Source organism: Mangifera indica, chromosome 13 (assembly GCF_011075055.1).
Source record: "Mangifera indica cultivar Alphonso chromosome 13, CATAS_Mindica_2.1, whole genome shotgun sequence".
Taxonomy (NCBI): domain Eukaryota; kingdom Viridiplantae; phylum Streptophyta; class Magnoliopsida; order Sapindales; family Anacardiaceae; genus Mangifera; species Mangifera indica.
The window spans coordinates 3,262,449-3,284,858 of NC_058149.1; the positions used below are offsets into that span (position 1 = coordinate 3,262,449).

The following is a 22,410-nucleotide window of genomic DNA, read 5'->3' on the forward strand; positions in this document are numbered from 1 at the left end:
CTCACAACATAGTCTCCGAGATTGACATACACCATGTGACACGAAAAACCCTTCCAAATCCTTCCATATGGAGTTTTTTAACATTGTGTCCATATATACACTCTGATTGAAATTTAATAGTTTATACGATTTATAGCAATAGATCATGTCAGGAGGATAAAAACTACCTCTTTTAAGTCCTTTATGAAGAATCAATTGGTACCCAAACCTTATACTATCTATAAGTATGATATTTTATTTTTGATAGACACTGTATTTTAGATACATAACATCATTGCGCTCCTACTCAAATATGCATCATGGTAGTTAAATTGTGTAACAAAACGCTTATTTTGTATCATGTATCAGTATCATATGATATCATATAATACAATTTTTAAATATAAAATAACAAAAAATTCGAATTGACATGTCATCATTTTGAAAAACATCACAAACATTTTTGAAAATTTAAAATTTCTCATATACACCCTATTATATTATCATTTTCTCTAAAAAAGTGTATCGATTCATATCATAATATGTATTATATCGTAAAATATTTCATTGTATTAATTTGATATACCCTATTATACATATCGTTTTTCATCTATATCGTAGAATATATATCATGTATGATAGGATACAGGTATCCATGTTTTGCATACACATGATTCTTATTTGTTTTTTTTATAAAAACTAAAAGGTTTTATGGTCTAAACAAACATTTTAGCTCCTAACGTTTGTTTTGAGTCCATAAATAGAACTCGTCAACTTACATACCTGAGCAACTTGTTTTTCAAGTATAAAACCATTAGTTGTGATGTGATCACATCCCCTACAAGGTTTTAGACTATAAGAGTGGTTCTTGACAATTACATATCAAACTTTGAATCGGCAACATGTGTAAATACAAATGCATCCAGATTCAATTAAATGCAAGTTTTTAAGATCTTAAACATATGTTGATCCATCCAAGTGGCTGGTCAAACCAGTGATGTCAACATTATATAGCAAAATTTTGAAATTCTAATAAATTTCAAAAATGTATTTGACTATTTGAGCATATTGACCCAACGGTAGAATTATAGTTTGACACTGTTTATGTTGGCTCAATTTTGAATCAATTTGATCCAACTGGCTAAAATGAATTTTAGCCATTCAATAAACTGGATTTGAGATCAATTTTGGTGATAAATGTTTTCGCTCTTGGTACACTCAGTCGATTGTCAAATTTATAACTCTCAGATTTAGTGAAAGTCAACCAAACCTACAGATTTTAGAAGATGACACTTGCACACTTATATCATATTTATCAATGTCTGGGAAAACGAACCGTTTAAAAGATAAAAATGGACTATTTCAAAGGGCATCAAGCTATGAAAAATTGATATAGGTTAGATTCAGATTTGCTTAATATATCTGGATTTTAGCTGAATTAATTAAGAATGATTATTTTAATTAACATTTGTTTTATTATTATATGATTCAATGTTTAAGTTGTATTAAGATTAATTTAGTATAAAAAAGCTTCTTATATACATACTGTACATGAATTACTATTGGCTTATTAATAAAATCTAACAAATTGTCCGTGTAGAGTTATTTTGTCATGGATTCAAGCCATAACGCTGCAGTAGATCTACTGCCCGTCTCACCCAAGGTTTGGTGAAATAACATTCACATTCTGTAAGTTTTAGAAAGTTAAATTTTTATCCATAATTTACTTTTATTAATTAATCTATTAATTTTTCTCAAAAATGGTTGTTTTATCATCTTATGATAATTATAAAATTATTATTAACATTTAATATACACATTAAATTATTTTTATTAGTTTAAAAATTCCTCTTAACCAAATTTAAAATATTATCCAGGATGTCAGGTTGTCAGGCTTATAATATAGGTTTCTCCGCGTTGGTGGATTTTTGACGGTGGGTGGGCTAGGTGGACCTACTACTGAAAGTGCCTGCAAAATGTGGGAGAAAGAAGTCTCGCTTCACCTTCTCCACATACATGATGCAAAGCCGCGTCTTAATCTTTTATTATTTGTTGAACAATCATGCAACTTCTTTGAAAAAAAATCCCATTCCTCCAACTGTCCACAGCTTAGCTGATAGTTTCCATGACCTTCCTCCTCTCCTCTTCACAGCTCTAGCTGTTTTACTATATATACATGCAACGCGTCGTTCATAACACATTCATCTATCCATACAAGTTATTAACTTAACTCAGTTTCAGTATATGTTCAGTTTAGTCAGATGTTCTATGGCTTCAATGTTGCAACTGCTTCTTCTGTTTGGTTCTTTGATGGTTGTTTCTGCTGGTAGCTTGAACGATAATTTTGACATCACTTGGGGAGATGGCCGTGCCAAGATGCTTAACAATGGAGACCTTCTTACTCTCTCTCTTGATAAAGCCTCTGGCTCTGGCTTCCAATCCAAGAATGAATATCTATTTGGCAAGATTGATACGCAACTCAAACTTGTCGCCGGCAACTCTGCTGGCACTGTTACTGCTTACTATGTAAGTTCCTAAGCTATATATTATACTCACTAGCTTCTATATATGGAACTTTCTGTTAATGTTAAGCAAAATTTGCAGTTGTCTTCAAAAGGGTCTACATGGGATGAGATAGACTTCGAATTCCTGGGAAATCTGAGTGGTGATCCTTACATTCTTCACACCAATGTGTTCAGTCAAGGAAAGGGTAACAGAGAACAACAATTCTATCTTTGGTTTGACCCAACTGCTGATTTCCACACCTATTCCATTCTCTGGAATCCTCAACGCATTATGTGAGTATTTATACAAATTACTTGCCCATACTTGAATCTCTATATTGGTTATTTGTTTAGACTTACCAAACATTTTATTTGTAAATTCAGCTTCTCAGTGGATGGTACTCCCATAAGAGAATTCAAGAACTCAGAATCAATTGGTGTTCCATTCCCAAAGAATCAGCCAATGAGAATATATTCTTCACTCTGGAATGCTGATGACTGGGCTACAAGAGGTGGACTTGTAAAGACAGATTGGACTCAAGCTCCTTTCACTGCTTCCTACAGAAACTTCAATGCTGATGCTTGTGTTTGGTCTAATGGAGCATCTTCTTGCACTTCACATTCGCCTTCTTCTTCATCTAGCAATAGCGCCTGGCTCTCTGAAGAGCTGGATACAACAAGTGAAGAGAAATTGAAATGGGTTCAGAAGAACTACATGATATACAATTACTGCACTGACACCAAGAGATTTCCCCAGGGCCTCCCTGCAGAATGTAGCTCCACCTCTTAGAGAAAATTTATTAAAACATCAGTACATACAAATACATAAATTCTTTTGTTATTATCATTGGGATATTACTGGAATCATGTAGTTGAAAATAGAAGTCCAATTCTTTTGTTCTTTCTTTATCTGTTTACTGTCTGCACAAGAAGAGATTATTATTCTTCAATATATTCCATCAAAGCTGCTAATTATCCTGGAAGAATATTATTCGGTGAAGATGTGAGGAACGATCGAGAGATTTTTATCATATTATTTGAATGCTTTACCATCTTACTAATTATACTGATATGCAATTTATTTATCAGTTAATGATAAGTTTTATAAAATGCTCAAATTAATCAGTTGCAACCCTACAAATTATAGCAAGAGAAATTCTTTTTTTTTTTTAAAATGAAAAACCAATTAAAAATAAACACTTTCAGCAACTTTTTATCATGAGCTATAACAGTTGATCAACCATATATATATAATAGCAAAACAATATTACAATACTATAATATGAGTAAACAGCTGTAGATCTTCATTTTCTGTGCTGAAAAAAGGGAGACCAAAAACAAAACTAGGAAAATGTTTCTGACTAATTTTTGTAGAAAATATGCAGTTATTTTGTTCCCACAATATTATCAATAACCCATGCAAGTAACCTTTCAGTTTCACCGTATTCTACGTATGAATTTTTCTGCCTAGAACATATTCTTTGTGTTCCAAAAATCATATCAGTACTTGCTCGGCATCTCCAAACTTACTAGAGAAAATGATGTAACCATAGAGTTTAATTTAGACTGACGTCTTGTTAAGGACAAGGAATCTCTACAACACTTCTTGAAAACTTAAAAATGGGTTATATCAGTTTGATACAAAGTTGCTTTCAAAACTTCTTCTTTGTCATTGTTTTTAAACAAAGTTTCTAGTGCAAGTTCTTATTTTCATGAAAATTCGGTTAAATTTTCCATTTTACATAAAAGTTTTGGGAAAAAAACATGGACTAAGAGAAACAAAGAATTTATAATTGAAACAATAAAAGGAACAAGTATCACTTGCTGTAAATTTAGCTTCCAATGGCATATTTATTTATAAACCGAAAGGGCCTTTTTGTAGGTTTTACATAATAGCTGAAACTATAAATATGCAAAGATATTTAGCCCAAATTCCAGTTCTTGGTGACACTTCCCAAAAGTGAAAGTGTTGTTGACTAAAACAAAAAAATCAGCAGGTAAAGCAACTAAAATAGAAAAATTAAAAACTAACTCATACTAAGCCATAATAATTGTCAATTTAGAATCAACTATTCAACACTTCCCCTTTATTCAAAAGTGCAAACTCCTATCGATTCTTGAAATAGGCATGCTTCTCACTAGGATGAGATTTTGTAACAATATTAGCTACTTGTTCATTCGTACTTCAGAATTGCAGAGTGATTGGCCCCTTCGACACCAACTTTCTATTGAAATGAACCTGAAGATCTAAATGATTTGTTCTTCCATGGTAGGATGGATTTTTAGATATAGAAATTGTATATTTATTATTACAATAAATCTCAATGGCTTCTTTCTTCTCTTGATTAAGATCAGTCAAAAGTCTTCGCAACCATACAACTTGGCAAGCTAATGAAGTTGCAGCTATATATTCTGCTTCTAAGGATGATAAAACAGTTGCTATTTGGTTTTTTGAACTCCATTAGATGTGGCACCTGAACCAAGATTGAAAACATAACCAAATGTGCTTCTTCTATCCTATAAACATCTTGCCCAATGGCTGTCTATAAATCGGAACTTGAAATCTGAGTTTTAACCATACCATAGCCCAAAATCAATTGTTCTAGCGATATAACACAAAACCGTCTTTGCAACACTAAGATGATGCCTTGAAGGAGAATGCATAAACGTAGAGATTACTCTTAACTGAAAACGCTATAACGGGTTGAGTATGTCTTAAATAACTTGAATTTGCTTCTTTAGTACCATCATTAAGTTGCATCTTCTCATTTAGATTCATGGAAGTGGCTGCAAACTTTACAATTAAGCATATTAAATCTTTTAAGAATATTAGTTGCATATTTTCTTTGTAAAACCAATATCCAATCTTTAAATTTTTTCATTTTGAGACCAAGGAAATAGTGCAATAGACCCAGATTTGTATTTGAAATTCTTTCTTCATGTAAATTCTAAACTCATTAATAAGAGACAAATATGAGCCCATATATATTATTGTTGATTTTTAATGGAGATTTGTATGCAAAGAAAGCAAGAAAAAATGCAAAAACAGAGGAGAGAAAAGGAAAAAACAGAGAGCTGGAACAGAAGAAGTTTTTGGTTGTGAAAAGTCACTTTTTTCTATTATTTTTCATACATTTATATTTACATCAGTTCCACTAAATTTATGTACAGTAGCAGCTTAAAATAAGCTTACCCATACAATTTCTTACAAGCTAACCAAACCTTCATTATCAAAGTACACCAAATACAACTACTACAATTTTGGTTTGGTTGCAATCTAACCAAAAGCATTACAAAATGGTTAAGTAAGTTTGTCATCACTTTAAGGCTACAAAAATAATCCACATTAGCTTTAACTTTCTACACCAAAACCATTTTCAAAAAATCAAAATTTTCCAACAGTCAACTTCACTGCTTCATAGCTTTGTCAATTATATCATCCACGTAAAGATATACAACCAAAAGAACTTTCATACCCTCCTTCTTCAAGTACAATGTGGGCTCATTCTTGCTTCTTTCAAAGCCATTGTGATGGAAATATGAATTTATTTTGTTGTACCATGCCCACGGTGGTTGATTTAGATTGTAAAGAGCTTTTTTTTTAACTTGTACACTATCTCTTCCTTGCTATGAATAATGAAACCTTTAGGTTAAGTGACATATATGCCTTCTTGTAACTCTCCATTCAAAAAGGCAAACCTGACATCAAATTGGTTAATGGGCTAACTCAATTGTGTAGCTAAGGCAAGAAAAATTGCCACCGTTTCAAACTGCATAACATGAGAAAATGTGTTATCAAAGTCAATGCCTTCTTGTTGTGAATATCCTTTTGCCATAAGACAAGCCTTGTACTTATCAATTGTTCCCTCTAAATGATACTTTGTTTTGAAACACCCATTTGACTCTAATAGCAATTTTGCCTTTCGATAAGTTCACCAATTTCCATGTTTCTTTCTTTTGAATTGACGTCAGTTCTTTGTTTATTGCGTTGCACCATTGTTCTTTATTCACCTCTTTTGTAAGACTTGTAGAATCAACAACAAATAAGGCTTGTGTTAAGTTATAGATATCTCTCAATGATATGAATTTTCTTAGTAGAGTTTCATATTGTTGAACTTGAAGAAGTTGTGCTTGAAGAACTCAACAGAGCTAGTATAACTTCTTCAATTGGTGGACTTTTAGTTGTTGTTACAACATCAATATGAACACTTTCAGAACTTTCATACCATTTCCAATTTCCTTTTCGCCAAAGATAACATTCTTGCTAATAATCACTTTGCCACTAATAGGATTACATAACTTATATGATTCAGATTGAGAACAATAACCAACAAAGGTGTATTTTGTTGACTTATCATCAAGTTTGCTATGATTATGTGAATCAATCAAAGCACAGGCAATACAACTAAAATTTTTTAGTGGCTTACCTAAGGTCTCTTACCATTCCAAGCTTCATATGGTCTTTGGTTGAGAATAACTTTTATTGGTGATAACTTCAACAAATAGATAGTAGTAGCAACTTTGGCCTAAAATGTATTCAAGAGTCCTTTGGTCATAAGCAAGCTTCTTGCCATTTAACAATTATTCGATTCTTCTGTTTAGCTACGCTGTTTTACACTGGTTTATATCCTTGCTTTTCAAAAAATTGATTAAATTTATGGACAAGAACTCAACTCCTTTATTGATGCAACGTGCCTTTATGTTTCCTCCATTTTGCTTTTTAACAAATGCCTTAAATTTCTTAAAGGTCTTAAATGTTTTTGACTTGGATTTCAAAAAATAAACCCAACTCATGTGGTTATAGTCATATGTAAATAACAAGAAATATCTACTCCTATCAAATGATTTTGTTTGCATAGGACCACATAAGTCAACATGTAAAAGCTCAAGACAACTAGATGCCTTTTTAGACTTCCCCATAGGAAATGGTTTCTTACACTGTTTTCCATGTATGCGACCTTTACACAAATTTAAAGAATCAATTTTAGGTAATCCAAGTACCATTTCCTTTTTACTTAATAACTTCATACCTTTTACAATCAAATGTCTGTAACATAAATGCTACAATCTAAATTCTTTATTTTCTTTGACAATAAGAGAATGATTTTCAACACTAGAAACTTCAAGTGGAATCAATTTATTTGGTGTCATATGAACATCAACAATAACCTAATTTGATTTTTTTTTAAACCTCTAATCACACATAAGACATCATCAAACAAGATAGAATACCCACTAGCCATAAGTTGCCTCATACTCAAAAGCTTTTGATATAAACTAGAACTAAAATAAATATTATAGAAAAGCTTTACATTATCATGAACGTTGTTTAATACCATGATACGTTTCTATTCTACTTGCATCTGTTTGTTATCTCTAAGCCTCACTTTTATCTTGTTTGACTCACAAACTCCTTAAATAATGACTTTATTCCTATCACATGATTATAGCACCCTGTATCCAAAAACTAAATGTTGTTAGAAGATGTTGTATCTTCTTGATAGGTCAGGAACCACTTGACTTATTCTTTCTCTTGCTCTATATAGCTTGCTTGCTTTTCCCTTTTCCAATATTTAACTTTTACATGCCAAATAGTTTCCTGTAATAACACTGGACACCAAACCTATTAGTCATTTGCTTTTCATATATATGTCTCTGATCATATTGCTTTTCTCCTTGTCTACTTCCATAACCACAATCACCTCTACCACGTGATCATCCTTTTACCATGCACTTTACCAATTGCCTTTTTTCATTCATTTTTCTAGTCGAATGTCTCTCCCTTCACATGAAAGGCTTATTTTTTACTTTTCTCAATTGGTCTATTCATCCTTGTTACATGAGATTGCAGGAATCCAATCAACTCATCAAATGAGTATGTAGATAAATATTTGGACTCTTCAATAGCTATAACTACAAGATCAAACTTCAAGTGGAACTTCTTAACACATTTTCGACTATAGTTTGAGAAGAAATTTCTTCTCTATAAGACTTCAATTGGTTAATGAAATCTTACATTGGTTCCCCACTTTTCATTTGTAAGGTTCCAAAATCACAACATTAAGTTCAAAGTTTCATTGTGATCATCTTTAAGGAACCTTAGAAAACCTTCTATAATGTTGTCCAAGCTTTTTTTTGATTTAGTTGCTCTTACAATTTTTGAGAAAATTAACCATCATCCAAATTTTTTCTTGTTCTCTTTCAATCTAGCTTTATCATTCAAATCAAGATATCCATTCTCAACCAAGTCCTACCACTTTTGAGACCTAAACAAAGTCTTCATCTTAATGCTCCAGAATTTATAGTTTTCACATTTGAATATAGGTATTACTGGATGAGAAATATTCATTACATTGTCGTAAGTTGCCATGATTTTAATGCCAGATTATGAAACAACCTTGGTTTGACACCACACATATGTTAGGAAGAACACTAAGACTAAAAGAAACAAAGAATTTATAATTGAAACAAAATGGAACAAGTATCACTTGCTGTAAATTTAGCTCCCAGTGACATTTATTTATGAATGAAAGAGCCTTTTTATAGGCTTTATATAACAACTAAAAACTATAAATATGCAAAGATATTTTGCACCAAGTGAAAGTGATGTTGATTGAATAAAGAAATAAAAAAATAAAGCAACTAAAATAGAAAAATTAAAAACTAACTTAGACAAACTTAGAATAATTGTCAGTTTAGAATCAATTATTCAACAAAAAGACTTTGCCATCCAAACTTTCAAATATTGAAAAATGTATGTCAACATCTAAACTGTATTGTTGAGAATGAGAACAAAATTTCATTTTGTGTTGATTTTCAATTTGGTAAGCACTATTAAATTTCATAACCACCTTCAACCATTAGAATAATTGCTCTCCTTAATTCATAGTGATTTTTGGGGATAAACTCTTATACACATAATTGAAGGTTTTAGATAGCATGTTCACTTTCTAGATGATTTCTCAAGATTCATATAGATTTTTCTATTAAAAAATAAGTCAAAAGCGAGAAGTGTCTTTTGTAAGTTTTAAAAAATTAGTAGGGAATCATTCATTTTTTATACACATGGCTCATCTTTGTTTTTTTGAAATAAAAATCTCTTACAACTTTGTCAAAACAAATATTTCAGCTCCTCAAAGCTGGTTTCAGTTCATAAATGAACCTTTACAACTTGGATACCTTACTAGCTTGCCCTTTAAGAGCATAACTATTAGGCTATGTCATGAACACGTACTTTACAATACTTCCATTTAGTGCAACTTCTCTAAATCAAAGGATTTCTACTTATAGTAATTCTCCTAATTGTAGCATAAATGATTTCTATATATTTTTGTAATAATTTTCTTTCTATAATTACTCTAGAGTGAATTACCATGAGTTGTTAATCTATATAAATATCTAATCTCTAACAATAGAATATTTGTGCAATTACACTAATAATTATAAGGGATTCCTTTAAAGAAGTAATTCTCAAGTGTTGTATTAAAAACTTGTTCTGTTTAGATATTTATTAATCTTAATTAATGAATAGAGTTTTATCAATTCAATAACATAAATGTTGAGAGATTCAAACTTTGATCAAATGATATTTTATTAAAGAATATCTCTTATAACTTTCAAGTTGTAAGCTTATTGTATACACAATAAAACATGGATGGCCTAAGTTTTTCATTTTATTGATGACTAAGATTGAAAAGAACCCAAAAATGCATTTTTTTTTTTTGTACATGATATATAAATCAGTACAAAAATGATAAAATAATTTGTGTATTTATATTTAATATGTATTGATGATTTAATTTTTCTTTAAGAAGTGGAGTTGTATTATGAAAAATAATCTAGAAAGTAAATATAGTATCTAAAATCTTCAATTGTGTGTATAGGAGTTGATTCCCAAACATCACTATGAATTAATTCAAGGGAAGCAACTCCTCTAAAGGATGAAAGTGGATAAGAAATTTGATGTTGCTTACCAAATTGACAATCAACACAAAACGAGGTTTTATTCTCATTCTTAACAAAACTATTCAGATGTTGACATACATATTTTAATATTTGAAAGCTAGAATGACCAAGTATTTTATGTAAAACGAAAAGCTTTGTTTAATTTGTATGAAAACAAGAACTTGCACTAGAATGACTTTGTTTACAAACAATGATAAAGAATAAGGTTGGAAACCAACTTTGTAATGAGAGGTAACAGGTAATTGATATAACCCATCTTTTAGTATTTCTCAAAGAATTGTTATATGAGATTTCATGTGTTTTATAAGATAATATTCTAAGTTAAACTCTACCGTTACATCATTTATTCTAGTAAGTTTGGCGATGCTAAGCAATAAATGAAAAGACATTATAAACATATGAAGATTATAGTCAACACTCTTTGATTCAGTCTGATTCTGATTTAATATAATTTTGATTTGATCTAATTCTAATTTGATAATATCTTGATTTAATAAGATTTTGATTTATTGTATTATTTTCCCTAATTCTTAGGATTATAATTCCATTTCAAACTACATTGTAATACAATATATTGGACATTATTTCATCAATAAAATTAATTCAATTCACAAATTTTTCATGGTATCAAAGTCTAACCTCAAAAAAGTATTTGATCATTGTTCAATGGTCGATACATCATTAACACCCAAAACCTCTTCAACATCCTCTACCTCTCAATCAATTATCACTACACTTAAAAACACCTCATCACTTTACTCTATTAATACCTTCATTCAAATTACCATTAAAATTACTTCATCTAACTATACCTTTTCACAATTTCAGTTTCATGTAATTCTCACAAGTTGTGATTTAATGGGATTCATTGATGGTTCATGATCATGTCCATCACCCATAAATGCAGTCAATCACTCTTTATTGGTTCGTTAAGATCAATTATTTTTTATTATCATTGTTGTTTCTATCTTTCCTAATATTATTTAGTTCATTACATCAGCAAAGTCATCTTGGGATGTCTAGACAACTCTAGCCAATACCTATGTCAAACCATCTCATAGGGGACTTAACTAATTAAAGAAAGAACTTTGCCTGATCTCAATAAAAGGCTTTAGATAAGTCACCTAATATATGGAACAAATTAAGATCTATGAAAATGAGTTTGCAATAATGAACATGCTAACAGACAATGAGGATCTTGTGTTAAAAATTGTTACTGGTCTTGATGATAATTATGAGGACAGGTGCTTAACCATGCGTGTTCAAGAAGCTCCAGTCACCTTTGATGAGTTGCATGAGAAACTCACTAACCAAGAAGCACACATCAAGATTGGAGCACAAAAGAGACAAAACTCCATCATCATGCCAACCTTTACTAACCTTGTCTAAAAACCCTATTTCAACCTCCACCCTCATATTCACACTTGTACTTTGCTATAGGGGAAATTTCATCCTTTCACATATATGAACGATTGTACACTCTTCTGTATGGGAATTCAATGCATCTAGTCTTACATGTCATAAACAAATTCCACATGTTTATATGATTGTTCGAAATTCATCGGTAGATTTATCCCAAATGATGAATTCTTGTGCAAGTCTTATATACAATCATTCGTGTACATATAGACCCTAATTTCAAGTTTTTCACGATTGTTCTTATCTTTGGAATGCTCATTTTTAAATGTCTAGAATGGAAATTTTGGCTATCATTATCAGTATCTCACATCAAAATAATACTAAACTATGTTCTAGGTCTTTACCCTATTTATAACACAAGTATATCAATAGATCCAGAACTATATCAAATCTTTATTACAAATTCTAATTTTTAGCATACAATCAATATGTTTATTACAAACTTACAAGTTTCCTTTCAATAAAAATTCATAAATTAGCCTGCTAATATCACAACCCAACTTTGATAATGGTTTTATCGTATCACAAAATACAAAAGCACTTTATCTCCTAGATTTCTTTCATGTTCATATGGATATTAGGTTTTAATCACTCTTTCTACTTTCCCTTAATAATATTAGCTTATTTAGGCAATCAAAATTTGATGTCAGAATCTTCTTTATATCTACAAAAAATCACCTTTACTAGCTAGAAGAACAAAATATCAAACTTTGGGTGAAAGACATGTATAAGAGAAAGTGACTAAATCATGTCTAATGTGTCACTTTATAATTTTTCAAACTGTAACCACTTGAATAGACTTTCATCCAATCTGAGAGGTCATTCACCTATTTAAAATAATTCTATGTGGGACATTATCCATTTTATCCACCATCTACGACAAGAACGGGCGTACACCCTTTATGCATGACCATTTGGTAACTTAAAATTCCTTATTTAAATACTGAGCCATTTTCCAATTTATCAAATATCCATAATAAATAAAAATAAACATATGTGGACAAAAATACCCTCGTTATGCACTTGTTGCTGTTATCAATATAGTTTTAAAAATTGAATTGGATCAATTGATCCGACTAGTTGAACTATTAACCTCTAGCTAAACCAAGTTTGATTAATTTGAGAACTGTTTTTGTAATTAAATCGAATTAAAACGTTTGAACCGTTTGGTTGGATCGGGTATAAAATCGAGTTTGACTTGGTCAATATAAAAAACAATTTTTTTTTTTAATTCATTATGAAATCTTAAACTCAAAACCTTATTTATTATATTTTAATATATATACTATCAAACAAAATATATTTTAATATTAAATAAGTTAAATTATATAACCGATGATAAATTATACAAAAAAATTTTAAATATTATTTTTGAACAATCAATCAGTTTAACAATCGGTCAATTGATTTGACCACCAATTGAACCAAACTACTTCTAAAAGCATTGATAAGTTTAACTTTTTTGGTGTAATCAGTTTAACCACAAATGAGTGATCTAACTCAAGTTTAGGTTTCTTCGTTAAACAAGAAAAATCATGGTTTTGGTAGTATTAAGAAATAAAAACTTGAACAACTTGATAGAACATGATGTAATTATAGATGTAATTGATGTAAGTGTGGAAATGAGAAGAAGATGGACCAAGGTTGTTTGGGGGCTATGATCAGATAGGAGAATCAAACGATGGAACAACTTCGGTGCAACAAAAGAACTAAAAGCTCATAGCAGTGAATGAAATCTAATTTTTGGCCATGAAGATACTGAAACCATTTGGTTTTGGGTTTTAGCATTTTTAGCTTGTTTAATAATCACAAAAACATATCAATATTGTCAAATGGGAAGCAAAGGACAAACTAATAATTTACAATAAAACCAAATAGTTTTTTTTAATAAAAGGGGATAATTAGTGGGCTAATGGACTTTTTAAGTTTAAAAGATAAAAAATCATCGTTTCATCAAAGTTTGAGTGGGAAATAGCCATTTAACACACACAGATATTCATATACATATATATATATATATATATATATATATATATATATAGAGAGAGAGAGAGAGAGAGAGAGAGAGAGAGAGAGATGATAATTCTTGAGTGTGGGCATCTTTTAAGTCTTTAACGTTCTATTTAACAACCAATGTCTAATCTTTTAATCCATAGTTAAAACCTTTGTAATCTCCACATTTAAAGAGTTTATATGAAATTGTTTGTAAAATGTTTATCCATGAACAATGAAAGAAAAAAAATAGAAAAATTATAATGAGAATTTATCACAAATAGAAAAAAAGGTAAGTGTCATTAATTAAAGTAGACAAAGATTTAATGGAGTTTTAAAAAGTTTGCAGGTGTAGTTACAAAACCCCTACAAATAAAGTATGAGAAGAGTTGGAATGGGGGTTTGAGGTTTTTTTTTTTTTTCATTTTCACTTACAAAAATGAGAAATGAAAAAAAAAAAACCCTAAAATCCACCCTTGAAGGTGCTCCCAATTACAATCCAAGGACTTGTTGCGATCTCCTAGAATATCGTCTTCAATCATATATCACTCTTATTCTTCTTCTTCTTTTAATAAAGAAGTTAGACTCAACTACCGAAGAAAGAGATGGAGCAAGCTAGTGATGAAAGTGAGTATAATGTTTCATTGCTAAATATAAAGGTTTCATTAATTAATTTTACTTTAATATTTATAAATTTCATGTTTTTTCTTTGGTAAGTAACTTTATGTTTCTTTCTTTATATTGTTTTGTTTTTTTAGGTTTGTTGATGTTTGGTGATGTGGTTACAGTTTCAAACTCAGTTACAAAGTTGGTGTTAGGTCAAAGATGAGGTTATGCTTTCAAATTCATATTACAAAGTTGAAGTTAGGTCAAAGACGAGGTTACAATTGCGAACCCATATTTCAAAATTGAAGTTAGGTCAAAGATTTATGGATTTAAAAAAAAAAACTTCTGATACATACAATGGATGTAATCACAATTGGCCCTAAATTTGAGAATTCCTTTTATGTATCAAGAGAAGGCAATTGAGATTATTTCGATTTCAAATGATCAGCCAGTTGTTATTTGAGAAGCATGAAATAAAACCACTTAAGTTCAAATATTGAATTACTTAATGAATAATTATTGAAGTTTTAAAAGTGAAAAACATGGTCATGAATGTGTCCATAATTATTTGTTGGCCAAATGACTATTTCCCACCCAAGGTTTGATGCAAATCCAACCTCTTACCCTGCTAACTATCGAAAATCCATACTTCCACCCAAAGATGGTTAAAATTAATAGATTCGATTAACTTCAAAGGTAAAATCATCATTTAACTATAATATATTAAAAATAATAATAATTTTTCTCGTTTTCCCCTTAGATTGAACTTTGAAAAATTACATTTTTCTCCTTAAGGCTTCATTTTCACCCAAACTTCTCCGATGCTAGAATCCAACGATCATGTCTCCTTCTTTGCTGCCGATGGTCAACCTCTCGATAGAACCTCTCTCTCCTTGGTGACTGGACAATAAAGATGGTGTCCTTATCTCTAATGAAGACGTCATCTCTGTCATCCATCATCAACGAAGAAGATGACATCTTTGTCTTTGAATGAAGATGACATCTTTGTCTTTGAACGAAGATGATTCGTCTTTGTCAAAGGTAAAGATGTTGTTTTCATCATCTAGTCACTGCGGAGAGAGAGGTTCCATGGGGAGGTTAACCGTCTGTGGCAGAGAAGGAAAGATGGCCTCAAAATTTCTGTACCAGAGAAGTTTGGGTGAAAATAAAACCCTAGGGCCTACGGGGGAAATGTAACTTTTCAAAGTTTAATTCGGAGAGAAATTGTTAGTTTTCTAAATCTATAAAAAATGGATAATATTTTATTCTTTAATATATTACTAGTTAAATAACAATTTTACCCCTTAAATTAACTATTTCTATTAATTTTAATAGCGTAGAGTGAGAGTTTGAATTTTTGATAGTTAATGGGTGAGAGGTTGGGTTTGCATCAAACCTTGGGTGGGAAATAGTCATTTGGCCTTAATTATTTATCATATGTTGTATTGTAGAATTTCTTGATATCTATATAACTTTTAATTATTTACTACATTTACCTATTTTCTTTTTGGTTCCCTTTGGAAAAGAGAAAATTAAGATTTTCATTTCATGTAATATAATGCAGTGATTAAAAAGAGGTTACTAATTTTGTTTAGTTATTATATGGTTAATGAAATATAATTCATGAATTAAATCCCATTTATTGTTGATGAATAAAAAGTTGTGAAATTGTTTATTGATTTTAGTTTTTCATCATATAAATTGCAAAACTTATGTTAAAAAGTTGTGAATTTGTTTATTGTCTCTAGTTTTCATCATTGTTTATTGTTTCTAGTTTGTATAAACTAATTACATTAAGATATGTCAATTTGTATAAATAAGTTAATAAAAAAGTTATTAAATATAGTATTCTTCCAATAATATTATGATCTACTTTAATCATTCATTAATTTTCCACATATAATGACGCACTATACATCATTCATCCCTTATTTTTCATATAATTTATTGAACAAATTCCTAAATATAACACATACTAAATAAGCACAAATGTATTCACCTATAATTGTCAGTGAACACTAGAAACAAAAATTAGATTTGAGTATTTTTAGAGACAAATACAAACATTCACTTAATTTCTTCAAAGTAGTCTTAAATTTCCTTGCCTATAATGACATGAAACATAAATAGAGAATTTTTGTGTACGTACAAAGTTTATCAAGACTATTGGATTTAAATTATAAAATATCATTTTTAGTCTACTGTATTTATAAGAGTGAAGATAAATTTATTTATATTTATTATTCATAGAATCATTTGTATTTTTATTTACGATGTAAAAATAGAAAGTTATCTTAATCGATTTCTTATATATTAAGAAATATGATACAATAAAATAATTAAATATTTTCTAACAACGGCAAAGATGATTAAAATCATTTACTTATTTTTGTTTTTGGTTTCCCCTTTTAGTAAAAAAAAAAATTAAGATCTTCCATTAGTAACTCATATTAGATAATGTAGTAATTAAAAGGAGGATACTAATTTTATTTAGTTATTATAGGGTTTTTAAATTACAGGTAATTAATTAAATCTCTTGATAAAAGATGGCAGAAATTATTTATTGTTTGTGGTTTTTCATTTCAAAACATATTAATATAAAATTCTGAGGCTAATATGTCTATGGTTGCCAGTGATTAATTTGAGTATCTTATCATTAATAATTAAAATTAAACACATTTAGAATTATACTAAACAAACTTATGTAAAAAGTGGTGCTATATTTAAGCCATCTTCACTTGGTGGGAAAGTCTTAGGTTTGATTTTGGATAAAAAATTGTTAATTATGTCAATTAGGGGTGAAAAAGTGTTTTGAAGTAAAACTTTCGGCAAGGGGACCTAGTCTTGGAACTTCTTGTAAAATGTTGGAGAAAGAAGTGTCTTTGAAAAATCATGCAACTGTCTACAGCTAAGCTGATTGAACCTTCCCATGACCTTCCTCTTCTCCTCTTCACGTGCCTACTTTGTATTATAAATACAACCCATCAATCTTTACACATTCATCCATCGATACAAGTTAAGTTCATTCAGTTTCATTTCTCCTTTCTGTAAGTGAAAATGAAAAAGAAAAACACCTCAAAACCCCATTTCAACTCTCCTCATGCTCTCTACTTATTGAAGAGTGTATGCATTGTGGCAGGAGGATAAAATCCCATATAAGATTATTTTATATAAGTGAATAAGCGTTCCAGCAGTTATATAGTTTGAAAAAAAAATTATAAAGCGATGCGTTAGACATGATTTAATCACTTTCTTTAACACGCATCTTGCACCCAAAATTTCTAGACCATTGCTCAAATCTTCGGCAAATTATCTGTGAGGATAATTAGCAGCTTTTATTACATGGGATATTTTGAAGAATAATTATCTTGTTGCTTATATACGCGGTAAACAGATTAACAAAGAACAAAAGAAATGGACTATTACTTTCAACTACATGATCCTAGTAATATCCCAAACAAAAGAATTTATGTGTATGTATGTACTGATGATTTGAAAATTTTCTCTAAGAGGTGGAGCTGCATTCTGCGGGGAGGCCCTGGGGAAATCTCTTGGTGTCAGTGCAGTAATTGTATATCATGTAGTTCTTCTGAACCCATTTCAATCTCTCATCACTACTTGTATCCAGCTCTTCAGAGAGCCAGGCACTATTGCTAGATGAAGAAGAAGGTGAATTTGAAGTGCAAGAAGACGCTCCATTAGACCAAACACAAGCATCAGCATTGAAGTTTCTGTAGGAAGCAGTGAAAGGAGCTTGAGTCCAATCTGTCTTTACAAGTCCACCTCTTGTAGCCCAGTCATCAGCATTCCAGAGTGAAGAATATATTCTCATTGGCTGATTCTTTGGGAATGGAACACCAATTGATTCTGAGTTCCTGAATTCTCTTATGGGAGTACCATCCACTGAGAAGCTGAATTTGCAAACAAAAACATTGGTAAGTCTAAACTGAAAAAGAAAAATAACTAACCAATATAGAGATTCAAGCAGGGGCAAGTAATTTATATAAATACTCACATAATGCGCTGAGGATTCCAGAGAACGGAATAGGTGTGGAAATCAGCAGTTGGGTCAAACCAGAGGTAGAATTGTTGTTCTCTGTTACCCTTTCCTTGACTGAAGACATTGGTGTGAAGAATGTAAGGATCACCACTCAAATTTCCCAAGAATTCAAAGTCAATCTCATCCCATGTAGACCCTTTTGAGGACAACTGCAAAATTTACCTAACATTTAGCAACAGAAAGTTCCATATATAGAAACTCGAGAAATGTATAATATAGTTTTGGAGCTTACATAATAAGCAGTGACAGTGCCAGCAGAGTTGCCGGCGACAAGTTTGAGTTGCATATCAATCTTGCCAAATAGATATTCATTCTTGGATTGGAAGCCAGAGCCAGAGGCTCTATCAAGAGAGAGAGTAAGAAGGTCTCCATTGTTAAGCATCTTGGCCCGGCCATCTCCCCAAGTGATATCAAAATTATTGTTCAAGCTACCAGCAGAAACAACCATCAAAGAGCCAAACAGAAGAAGCAGTTGCAATATTGAAGCCATAGAAGCTTTGATTGAACTGAACATATACTGAAACTGAGTGAACTTGATTTGTATGGATGGATGAATGTGTTGAGAATGATGGGTTGTATTTATAGTAAAACAAGAAGACCTGCGAAGAGGAGAAGAAGAAGGTCATGGGAAGGTTCAATCAGCTTAGTTGCTTAGCTGTGGACAGTTGCAGGAATGGAAAAAGTAAGCATGATTAATTAAAGTTAAATAAAAGAGTAAGACGCGGCTTTGCATTATGAACGAGAAGGAGAAATGATTCTTCTTTCCCCGACATTTTGGAGGCAGTTCTACTTCTAGTATTAGGTCCACCTAGCCCACCTACCGTCAAAAAATCTTTCCTACGCGAAGTAGCGTGTATGTGCATATATAGATGATGTTACGCAAGCACATAGTGCAGGTGACAATTCAAATTAATCTTTTTTTTTTTAATTGAGTAATTCATAAGAATATTCAAATTTTTATTATTTTATTTCAGTTTAAAAAAAAAAATCTTTACTTGTGGGCCACATTGATTTGGGTTGGGAGTAATTTAATTTAAAATTGAATTGGGTTGCAATGAAGAGGGAAGTGGAAATGCGTTTATTTTTTTTAAATTAGGGTGGGCCTACTCACATGGTATTTAAGTTTTTATCAATTGAGGGTGGGTCTGGGCCTACCCTCAAAAGGCCCAGGTTCGCCTTCAGCCTCAATGGAATCATATAAATCGGTATCCATTGAATAATGAGTTGTATGAGATGAAAATCTGAAGTACGATTATGTAAAGTTAGGGTTGGATTCGAACTGAGTCAGCTCAAGCTCGAGCTCGGCTCAGCTCGGTTTGAGCCCGAAACGAGCTGGGCTCTGCTCGACTCGATCGAGCTCGAGTACCGGTAGATTTTTTAAAAAATTTTTTTTATATAAAACGACGTCATTTTGATTCATATATATACACAAAACGATGTTGTTTTGATATAAAAAATGAGCCGAACCGAGCCGTAAACTAGCCGAGCCAAAAACGAGTCAAACCTGAGCCGAGCCGAGTTTAGCTCGAGTCGAACTCGAGCCGACCATAAATAGACCGAGCCGAGCTCGGCTCGGCTTGAATCCAGCCCTATGTAAAGTAGTGACGATGACTTATCTGTTAACTTTTCCACTATCACTGTGAGCAAACATATTCATGTGGGAATATTTCAACCACTAGATTTTGGCAAAGGGCAACAAGAGTGGTATTTAAAAATTCAAAACAACCAAAATATTCCAAAAGCATATCCCATTTTAGATTATCATATGCATGACATGCATTCTAAACAAGATATAAGAATCAAGAATGCAATACCTTCATATGTTGGTCCACTGATCTTCATGTGGCAAAAATCTTGCTCTCCAACCCAAGATAGGGAGGAACCCAAGTATCCACAAAAAAAAAAAAAAAAGACCGAGAGAAAGTCAAAAAATGCTCATAATAATTTATTAGGATTTGTGAATGGGTGACAGTGTTTGGGTAACATATGTTCTTTATGTATTTTTCTTATAGGGAACGAAGAAGGAAAAACGTGACTATGTGATTCCTTTTATAGAATTCGCTATGAACAATTGTTTCGCTTTTTATTTTATCTCATCCAAAATTTGCAAAAATCCTAGAAATTACATTGCACACATGGATAAGATTTCAGATAAAATATTCAAATTTGAGTCAACACGAACAAGTGTTCCTACAAGGGGAATGGTTATTCGTCCTCTTGACAAAAAGGTCAACTGGTATTTTCAATCTTAATGGATAAGCCTTATCCAATCACAATTTCTCCACAACCCATAAATACTAGGATTATTATAATTTGGTCCCTTAGACCCCTAAGACTCAAAACCTTAATTCGATATCCGAACTGGATCCCTCTCAGATAATCCCATTTCTTCTTAGTTCGAATCAACTCTTTATATGTGTGTAACTTATAAGCTCTTTATTGAATCGACAGTGTCAAATTCATATTAAATCTAGACACAAACTAAGATTGACTTCTAGCAAAGTATCATGGGCACTCGATTAACACTGTGTCAGCGAACAATTACAAAACTTTATCAACTTTATGGTTATATGCAATACTATCATCTTATCAACGGACATCTCTCAAGGCTAAGACACAAATACGTGTAACATAGATTCATTTATGACCAAATGATGTGGATTGTGTTTTGACTTGATCCCACTATGGCCACATATTCAAATGGTGATTGATGTCTTTCGGTATTCTCATCAAAGATGTCTTCTCCCATGCTTGAGAGTAATGAATTCTCTATTGACCTACCATAGCTTTCATATAGATCTCGGTATGACCAACAACCACCTTTATAGTTACTCCTATTACAGTGGCATGTTGAGTGACATCAAAGCATATCAATCTTTGTACGAGAAGGTCCAATGACCTCAAGTCAAAAGATCACATGTATTTGTAAGTTAAAGGATTCATTCTATGACATTGGATTAAACATCCATATGGAAATTCTCAATCAAGTCAGTCCGATGAATACGTCTACAACGTACACTCATGTGTTACATTAAGCCATTAACTAACGGTCTCGACACATAGGAATTGTCATCACTTTTTAGTGGAGTTGCTTAACATTATGGTAATCCTATTATCATTGCTTGTTCCTTATTCAATGTAATGTTAAGACTATAGACGCTTTTAGAATAGTTACTTGACGTATATATATGGTTCTTACGATCAGTCATCTAATTCCCTCGTCACAGTTTTCATTACAAATACACAAATTCGGTTAGTTGTAGGACACTGCACTAACAATTCATGACAAGGAGCACATTTTTTATATGCTACTAATATTTGCTCTACTATTCTACCCACTGTAATAAAGATGGCACAACTATAAACTAAAATTGTATGATGAAATTTTGTTGATCTACTTGAAGAATGATAGTCGAATTGTATATTATATCGTATGACAAAAGCCAAATTTTTTGTATTGTGTATTCTATAGTATTGTAGGATACGCCTTTTAAAAAATAAAATATTAACATATTAATAAAATAATAAAAAAATTTAATTGACATGTCATCATTTTCAAAAATATCATAAACACTCTTAAAAGTTAATTTTCTCACACACAACTCTATTATATCTTCATTTTCCCTAAAAAAAGTATATTAATTTGTATCGATAATTTGTATTATATCACGAGTTCGTACTGTACGATGCGTCTAATATATCATATTAATTAAATATACCTTAAAGTATGTGTCGTTTTTCACTTGTATCATATTATCCTGTAGGATATGTATCATGTATCATAGGGTATTAATAATCATGTCCTTGTGATGTGAAATCATGCAAACAAGAATGAGTATAAGGAAATCTACCATTAATCACATTCATTTAACATGCAAATTTACC

The 22,410-nt window shown here is 31.2% G+C and overlaps 2 protein-coding genes across 2 annotated transcripts; one reads left to right on the plus strand and one right to left on the minus strand.

The window, feature by feature from the left end:
* Positions 1–2,170: 2,170 nt before the first annotated feature.
* LOC123193935 (probable xyloglucan endotransglucosylase/hydrolase protein 23) lies at positions 2,171–3,469 on the plus strand. The gene is made up of 3 exons (XM_044607025.1): positions 2,171–2,505; positions 2,584–2,777; positions 2,868–3,469. Exons 1-3 carry the CDS (start codon positions 2,224–2,226, stop codon positions 3,271–3,273), a joined length of 882 nt encoding a protein of 293 aa, XP_044462960.1. The 5' UTR covers positions 2,171–2,223; the 3' UTR covers positions 3,274–3,469.
* Positions 3,470–17,754: 14,285 nt separating this feature from the next.
* On the minus strand, positions 17,755–19,098 carry LOC123193934 (probable xyloglucan endotransglucosylase/hydrolase protein 23). The gene is made up of 3 exons (XM_044607024.1): positions 18,758–19,098; positions 18,481–18,674; positions 17,755–18,376 (listed from the first exon to the last, which is right to left on the minus strand). Exons 1-3 carry the CDS (start codon positions 19,037–19,039, stop codon positions 17,971–17,973), a joined length of 882 nt encoding a protein of 293 aa, XP_044462959.1. The 5' UTR covers positions 19,040–19,098; the 3' UTR covers positions 17,755–17,970.
* Between the last annotated feature and the right edge of the window lie 3,312 nt (positions 19,099–22,410).

Excerpts from the sequence above, each read along its gene's own strand:
- LOC123193935 (XM_044607025.1), top strand. The coding sequence starts at position 2,224 with ATGTTCAGTTTAGTCAGATGTTCTATGGCTTCAATGTTGCAACTGCTT. Across the intron at positions 2,506-2,583 it reads GCACTGTTACTGCTTACTAT|TTGTCTTCAAAAGGGTCTAC; the intron begins GTAAGTTCCTAA and ends CAAAATTTGCAG. Across the intron at positions 2,778-2,867 it reads TGGAATCCTCAACGCATTAT|CTTCTCAGTGGATGGTACTC; the intron begins GTGAGTATTTAT and ends TTGTAAATTCAG.
- LOC123193934 (XM_044607024.1), bottom strand. The coding sequence starts at position 19,039 with ATGTTCAGTTCAATCAAAGCTTCTATGGCTTCAATATTGCAACTGCTT. Across the intron at positions 18,675-18,757 it reads GCACTGTCACTGCTTATTAT|TTGTCCTCAAAAGGGTCTAC; the intron begins GTAAGCTCCAAA and ends TAAATTTTGCAG. Across the intron at positions 18,377-18,480 it reads TGGAATCCTCAGCGCATTAT|CTTCTCAGTGGATGGTACTC; the intron begins GTGAGTATTTAT and ends TTGCAAATTCAG.